Here is an 8,432-nt window from a genome sequence, read left to right as displayed (position 1 = left end):
AGGATTTTAGGTAGTTCAGTGTGAAAGAATGAGTACTTGGCGTTGCGCACTTCTCTTAAATATGCTTTTTCTGCAATGTTGTACTTTTCCCATGCGCAAACACTGTTTCTAGTCTTCGCGGCACGAAAAAGGCGTTTCTTCTTGTTTTCAAGTGTTTTTAATGACTTCGTAAACCAGGGTTTTTGGCGGGTGGGACGGAAAGTTACCTTAGGGATGAATTCATCAGCTAACTGGTTCAGTTTGTTTTTGAAGAGTAACCAGTTTTCGTTAATAGATCGATCCCAAAAACCGTCCTGGAACGACGGAAGAAAGGCATCAAGTTCACGAATGATGGCCTCATAGTTCCCCTTATCATATAGTCGAATTGTTTTACTGCAAGCTTGACGTATTTCAGGAACAAAGTTAAAATTAGCGTGAATGACTTTGTGATCACTTATTTCATTTAGATATGTTATGGAAGACAGGCTGCCCGGATCCGTTGTTAAGATTAGGTCAAGAATATTGGCGGTATCGGAAGTGACTCGTGTAGGTTGGGATACCAGCTGAGTAAGATTAAAGTCTAGACAGACGTCAAGAAATTCGTTAGCTTCTTTTGCGTTGGGTGCAGACGAGGTTAGGTTCGTCCAATCGACGTTCGGGAAGTTAAAATCCCCAAAGAGAAGTACGCGAGCATTTGGGTATTTGTTCGAAAAATTGGTTAAAATACTGTTAAGTTCGCGAGAGAAATCTGGACTACTTTTAGGGGGCCTGTAACAAACACCTAAAAGCACAGACTGTGGTGCGGAATGACAGAGCAACCATAGGATTTCGAGGTCAGAGGCTATTTTGATAGCCGAGCATGAGAGTTGTTTGTTTACAGCAATGAGAACGCCCCCGCCACGTGTGCCGGGACGATCCTTTCTAAAGAGATTAAAGTTGGGCAAGTCGGCCAAAACTTCGCCGTCGGTGACGTCAGCAGTCAACCACGTTTCGGTTAGTATAAGTAAACTGCTACTGGATGAAGATACAAGGTTCGACACGTGGTCGCGTTTAGAAAGAAAACTGCGAATGTTAGTGAATATAACCGAAAAGCAGAGATTAGCTTTGTGACCAAGAAGATAACCATTTAACGACCTGGGGTGGGAAGGGGGTTGCTACGATTTTTCTTCGACAGTTCCGGTTGTATCGTCGAAAATGTAGCGTTTAGAGCCCATGAACAATGTTTTGTACCGTAGAAGGAACGGACCCGATTTTTCTTTAGCAAAGGCGAGAAGGTGCTTCCGTGCGTTCCGGACTAGCGGCGAGAAATCTTCCCCAATGCTAAAATCGGTATCTTTAAGTTGAGGACCATTACCAAGGACAGTTTCCTTGGTTTTGAAAGAGGTGAATTTCACTATTATGGGCCGACACCGGTCTGGAGAGTGGCGGCCAAGACGGTGGGCACGCTCAATTTCCTTTGTTTCAATAGATATTTTGAAGCGGTCCCTGCAGAACGCAGTGATTAGCTGCTCAAACTGTACGTAGGTCTCGGATGGCGTGTCGTCCGCTATTCCGTAAAACAGCAAGTTGTTCCGTCGGGAATGGTTCTCAGCGTCGTCCAGTCGAGCCTCCAGTACCGAGACCTGGCTAGCAGTCTGGGAGGTGATGGTTGTTATGGTGTCTAATTCCGTTTGTAGTGTTTGAACCTGGTTGTAGTGCGATTCTAAGTTGTCGATTCTTTTGCCTAGTGCGGAGATTGCTTTATCGGTGTTAGAGAGCTGGCATTTTAGGTTCTGCATGTCACCAATAAGCTGGGCTTGACCGGAAGACAAGCTTTTAAGTTCATTAAGAATATCTTCTAAGGTGGGGGGTCCAGGGTTAGTTTCGATGTCACCAGATAACATCAGCAGCAGAGAAAAAACAGTGGTCATACAATCAGACACGATACAAACACAGCACTGGGGGCTCGGTAGCTGAATAAGGCATCGATTGCTTGATTTTGTAGCGAAAAGGCAATACTGGCTACTGACCTGCATGACGAACAGAAGTGGGTTAGACCGTGTCGTGGCACAGCCACCGAGCCCACAGAGTGCGCCGGGCAGGCGGGGACGATTTATACACAGCGCCGCTGATGAAGTCGATGACGGTGCGGCCTTGATTGCCCTTTCGAGCGCCCAGTTTGCAGGTTCCAGCGCCGTAGAAACTGCGGTGGCCAACGCTGGGAGGAGGCGCTGGTCATCCACGGTGACAAGGCTTGCCGGGAAAGGGTTGTTCACGTGGATGGCTGATACTGGGCCCAGAAGAACGGGGACCAGCACGCAGGAGATAGCGCAGACGAAATCCTGCATGACGAACAGAAGTGGGTTAGACCGTGTCGTGGCACAGCCACCGAGCCCACGAAACGGACAACAGAATAAACGGACAACAGTTGAGCAATTTCAGGTTTGCGGACGACCTAGCAATAATGAGTGCTACTGCAGAACACCTGCTTGAATAATTAAAAGACAACGCACGGCTGTGCGGATAAAAAACCTATAAATAAATCAAAATATTAAGGGATGAGCATGCACAAATGCTCCTTTCCTCTGAGGAAACTAAATGCTACAAGAAGTAAAAAAAACGACAACCTCGCAGACTTACCCCAACAACGGGAGAGAAATCGGGCGCAGAATACGCAAACAGTCCCAAATAATGAAGGGTAACCGAGTTCTGTCACCCGAAAGATTATCTACAAGCAGTGCATCCTGCCGGCTCCGACATATAGAGCAGAAATTCGGCGCCTTACGTAACAACCAGAAAGCCAATAGGTAGGCTCAATGAGCCATGGAACAAACAATGTCAGCTATAGCACTCAGGGAACAGAAACGAGCTACATGGAATAAAGAACAGACTACAGTAGTATATATCACAGTTCAAATAAAGTAAAAGAATTGGACTTGGGCTTGCCATGTAGGGAGTGAAAACGAAATCCGGGGGACAGCTCTGGTAACAAAGTGTTTACCAAGAGATGGGCCTAGAAGGGGAAGGGAAATAATACGCGGATGGGATGAAATACGGAACTTCAGGGGTAAACTCTGTACTCGACTAGCCCAGGGTACGAGCAGTTGAAGGTCAATGGGGGAAGCCTTCGTCCTGCAGTGTACCCAGTAAGCTGATTATCATGATGATGAAATAAACACTACGCTGCAAAAACAAATGGCCACAGTTTGCTACAATAAAGGCTAAATCTGCAATTTTCGAGTGCAAGCTACTTTTTTACATTGTTATACTTTTGGGTGCAACGTAAATTAGGAGACATTTAACGCACTGTTTTATAATTTTGTAATAATAGGTGAAAAATCTCCGCAAAGCCTCTTTTCCTTTCTTTTTCCCACTATTTTTTTTGCCATATGTGCTGGCACTTTTTTGTATATCTGAGACGTGTGCTTTTTACCTTTAAGAACATTTTCTGTGTGTTTTGTGTAATGTTGCAACTGTTGTCTTATTACTTCTTTTGTTCTTTCTGCCGTGATTGCTTCTAAATTATATTTTGCTGTTAATTTCTAAGAGTTCCCCCCACAGTGCGACCCTCAGAACCTATTTCTGTATTATCAATCACGACGAACTGTACTACTGTTAGCGTTTACAATAAACTGAACTGTGACTGAAATAAATGTTATTTTGTGAGAGTTTTTTTGTAATGTTGCAATAGTCTTCAAATGATATCTTTTGTAAGTTACTTCTGTTGTGATTGCTTCTATGTAATATTTTACTGCTAATTTTTAGGACTTTCCCCACATTGCCACCCTTTGGTACCGCTTTCGGTATTATGAATCACCATAGACTGTACTATTACTACAGTTACAATAAACTGAACTGAACTGAAATAAATGTCAGCAATGATACTAAGATTTTCAATTTATTATGAGCACTGTGCGAGGCGGCTGGCTTTTGTGTCGTGATCTGCACTATTTTCTCAGTTGTTTGATTCCGGTAGTCGGGGTAATAAAATGTTTTGTCTTCTTCAGAATAGTTTTTCTGGGTTTGCATTCTGCGCTATGGTATTAAAAAACAAGCTGGGAACTGTCACTGATAACTTGAGTATATTGCCGGTGGACTTCCAGGAAACGTAATAAATGCATTCTATCTAAAGTGTTTTATATGTGCGGAAGCAATTATAACAACTTTTTTAGGAATGAAATTAGGAATGAAATACTTGTATTCTCCGGGGTAAACTTTCAACTCCGTGCCCTTTTCATAAATAAAAGCTAGATTTGTAATACAATTTTCTATTTATTAGGTAAATAAAAACCATAAAGAATGCCTCTAAATAATCAATAGCGCCTATAAGCCTGTTTTCTGGCAAAAAAACTGTTGCAGAAAATACACGAGCGTCTGGCCCTCTTTTTCGTATGTATGTATTTGAATCTGAATGTATTTGAATCTGTGCATAGCAGTGTCATTGCACTGCCTGTATTGATGTCCGCTTTTGGCACATATTTATTAGTTGCTATCGGGCGTGGTAGAAAAGCAGCCTGAAGTAAATGCGTCGACTAAATTGTAACTTTTCTAGCAGTAACCTAAGGCGTAGATCAAAGAAGAAACCAATGTTTTTCTAAAAATACTAGAATTAGTACAGTTAACATCCGTATGACACAACTACATTCTGCAAATTTTGTATAAAAATAAAACCCTTAAAAGTGTTGAGCCCTTAGACACATTTTGGCAGCCGAAGCAGCACCCATCGTGCACGGACTCACGCTCGTCTTCTGTGTTTAGCACAGATAACGCAGAGACAGCCAGAAATTCGGTCCCTGCCTGGATTCCCACAACGCATGTCCGTCAACTCGACTGAGTATTTGGCGCCCGTGACCAGCTGCCACTACCGCACCGCGGCCACCGTCAGGTGATAGGCGCTACTGTCGCCGATAAAGCTTATCAGTTGTCCCACCCGGAGCGGCCCCTCACTTTTTGGCAGCAGCAGCAGCACCCATAATGCACGGACTCACGCTCGTATGCTGTGTGTTGGACAGGTTAGTTTTCTTTCTGAACAAATTTTTCTCCATAACTTTTGATGTTTCCACTGCCTCTACTCCTGGCAACGTGTTATTATGTCATCTGATGGGCAATGCTCCGCATTCCACACGTGCTTCTCTGCTCCCGAGTGCACAGTTCAGTGCAGTGGCTTTTCTTGAAAATACCACACGGGAAGTAGTTTGGGAGTATCGCAAAACGCAATCAAAACAAAAGGAGAGGCATACCGGCTAGCTTGGCGCTGTCCCACTTGCAGGACAAACAAACTACGTCACCAAGTTAAGAAACCAAACGAAGATTTTGAAACACAAGATGTACCACTTCTGTTAGTTACGAATAACGACAAACTTACCACTGTCTGCCTTTCAGAGATGTCGTGGAAGGTAGTGATGATTAATTAAAGTTCTGGAGCGAGCAGTATGATGACTTACTACACCGGGTCGAGCAGAATGAGCATCATATCAAAGAACTCGGGCGCCGGACAGAACAGCTTGACACCCAGAACAGTAATGTCTGTGAATGGAAGCTGAAATGAACAATCTGGAATCAGAAGCCGGGGTCTAAATCTAGCATTCCATGGCAGCATGCCTACGGAAAACGAAGATATACTGAACGTTGAGCTTCCACCCCTTCCAAACGATGCCTTGGCAGCGATTCATCGTGTTCCATCAAATAAAGGAAAAAAAAACGGGCATATTCTGCCATTTTGCAAGGCAGGCAGATAGGGACAGGTGGTGTAAAAACAGAAACAAACTTCGCGGCGAGTGATGATCAAGTGTACATACTCGAGAACCTGACTAAACGAACTCTTGCTTTCCTTCACGGAGCAAAAGCTGGGCAAAGGATGCAAACTTCAACCACGCATGGCACAACAACGGCCAAGTTGCTGTTCGTAAAGAAGATAAAGATAAGGCTGTGGTTGTCACATGCATAAGCTACCTGAAAAAACTAAGGTAAACACCGCAACAACAAAGCCATAACCATGAACCGTAAAAATACCGTGTCTTATGTATTACCATGTGCATTTAAAAACCACATAGGAAAGGTATTCATAAAATCCTTCAATTGTTTCCACTTGAACTTACGGTCGGTGCGAAATAAGAAATCAGATCTGTCGTTATATCTTGAACAAATCAAGCAATCGTTCGATGCAATATTGATAACCGAAACCTGGTCCACTGATTACACTGCCGTTTTTCGCATTCCATCGAACAACACTTTCTACTTAAACCGTTACAAAAGCCGCGGTGGTTGCACATGCATTTTAGAAAAAAAGAATTTACTTGCGAACTTCTACAAGAGTTCTCTGCAAGTACAAACGATTGTGAAATAATGACATAGAAGTAGAAAACACTGTTATAAGAGTCTGCTACCGTCCTCGAAGTGGCTTTGTGTCAATTTTTCTAGATAACCTAGAAGAATGGTTTGAATTTTCTATTCGAAATCGTCTCTCTTTTACAGGTGGGGTCACCTAAATAGAGATACACTGAAACATGATGCCATGGCACGCATGCTAATGTTCTGCTGAAGGTTTACGGTCTTATAAACGTAATATGTGTACCCAAAAGAGTGACCGCTGAGTCATCATCCCTTATTGATATGTTTTTACCAATTTAGACATTGATAAGATCAAAGCTGGTGTCTCGACGTGTGACATTAGCGATCACTTGCCGATATTCATTTTCAGTAAACAAAATGTGCGGAAGGTACGGCAGCCAATACAAAAAGGGCCAAAAGTTTCGGAACGTGCCTTGTTGACGTTTCGAGAAAGAATAGAGTTAGTGAATTGGTATGATGTATTGTCTTGTAATGTCGCAAACTGTTCCTATGAAACATTTCTCGTCATTTTGAGCTCTATCTATAAGTCTTGCTTTCCTTATATGCATAAATAAAGGCGTAAAAGGATACGGAAACCATGGGTTAGCCTCGAGCTTAGGAAAAGAATACAAGAAAAAAACAAGCTATACAGGCGATTTATTAAAAGCAAAGACCCAAACGTATTTCGACATTTCAAAAATATTCGAAAACGCCTCTTAAAAAAGCGAGGCGAGACTATAAGTGTAAACAAATTTAATCTGCTGACGAGCGCGCCAGTCTTATCTGGAAACAATTACACTCGATCTTAAAATGTAGCATCCCCCCTGATCAATTGAGTAAAGTAATTGTGAACGACTTACAGCTGACAGGGAAGTCTGTGGGATACGCGTTTATTCAATACTTTGTAGGTGTTTCACACCCTGCTACAGTGCAGAATGACTTTGAAAATATTGCCCATGACAGGAGTTCTATATTCCTTAAATAAGTTATTGAGGCTGAAGTATTCAATATAATTCATAACTTAAAAACCAGTGCGGGTAAAGACAAGTTAAACCCATTAAGTACATATCCGATTAGCTTGCCGCTATACTTAACCACATTTTTACCTGTGTTTGTGGCAGCTGATTTTACCTGGTAAAATGCAAGTAACCCATGTAACAGCCTTACACAAAAAAGGAAACAAAAATGACATGCAACTTACCGTCCCAAGTATATACTGCCGGGCATGTCAAAAGTGCTAGAAAAAGTTATTTTACTTGGTCTTACAGATTTTGAAGAGAAACACAGTCTCTAAAACTGCCCGCAGTTGGTCTTCCGCAATGGACTTAGTACGAAGTTCGCATTGCTAAAACAAAAAGAGTCAATTTAGGCAGCGCTTAAAGAAGGAGAGTTCGTACTTGGGCTGTTTATTGGTTGCTCTAAGGTTTTGATCACAAAAATCACCAAATTTTAATTATAAGTTTGATCCTTATGGTTTTTGAGGCAATGCGTGCACATCATTATGTCTTATCTGGAACACTGGAAACAAATAGTTCACCTCGACGACTGTTTTTCCGATCTACTGCCTTTATCTGCTGGTGTACCACAAGGAAGTATCTTGGGACCACTTCTTTTTAATATCTATAATAATGACGTGATCAGCATTAGCCCGAGCGCTAAATGTATGATTTCTGCTGACGACCCCAGCATGTTTTTAGGAGGAAATTCGGCAGAGAATTTAGTTGGCGAACCAAATTTTGTATTAGAAAATCTAAATACCTCAACTGAGAAATAGCCACCCCAAAATAAACACTACAAAAACCATATATGTAATGTTCAGAAGTAAAAAAAGAAGGTAACATTAACGCAACAAATACTGCTGAATTCGAACCGGGTTGATATTAAAGCACTAGGGGTGCTGTTCCAGGAAAACCTTTCTTGAAACGAGCACATCCACACAATATCAAGTAGTTTTCTCAAATAGTGAGGCTAGTTTACCGCATTCGCCTGATCATTTGGAGACATATAATGATATTAATTTAAAACTTTATTTTCCTTAAGAATAAACTACTGCCATTTTGTTTGGGCACCCACTAGTCAAGAAAGCATACAAAAAATTTATTCTCTAGAAAAAGCTTTCTACGTGCTGTAGAGGACGTCCCTTC

The 8,432-nt window shown here is 42.1% G+C and overlaps 1 protein-coding gene and 1 pseudogene across 1 annotated transcript; one reads left to right on the top strand and one right to left on the bottom strand.

Moving 5' to 3' along the window:
* Positions 1-818: 818 nt before the first annotated feature.
* LOC144139597 (uncharacterized) lies at positions 819-2,306 on the bottom strand. Its single transcript, XM_077671895.1, has one exon. The coding sequence runs from the start codon at positions 2,304-2,306 to the stop codon at positions 1,134-1,136; it is 1,173 nt and encodes a 390-aa protein (XP_077528021.1). The 3' UTR covers positions 819-1,133.
* A 2,742-nt stretch (positions 2,307-5,048) lies between these two features.
* LOC144140086 (uncharacterized) lies at positions 5,049-5,928 on the top strand (annotated as a pseudogene).
* Positions 5,929-8,432: the final 2,504 nt, after the last annotated feature.

This window comes from Haemaphysalis longicornis, unplaced genomic scaffold (assembly GCF_048455015.1).
Source record: "Haemaphysalis longicornis isolate Haplotype H1 unplaced genomic scaffold, Haemaphysalis longicornis Haplotype H1 scaffold_5, whole genome shotgun sequence".
Classification (NCBI taxonomy): domain Eukaryota; kingdom Metazoa; phylum Arthropoda; class Arachnida; order Ixodida; family Ixodidae; genus Haemaphysalis; species Haemaphysalis longicornis.
The sequence above is the reverse complement of the archived record's forward strand: the minus strand, read 5'-3'. Positions and strand labels throughout refer to the sequence as shown.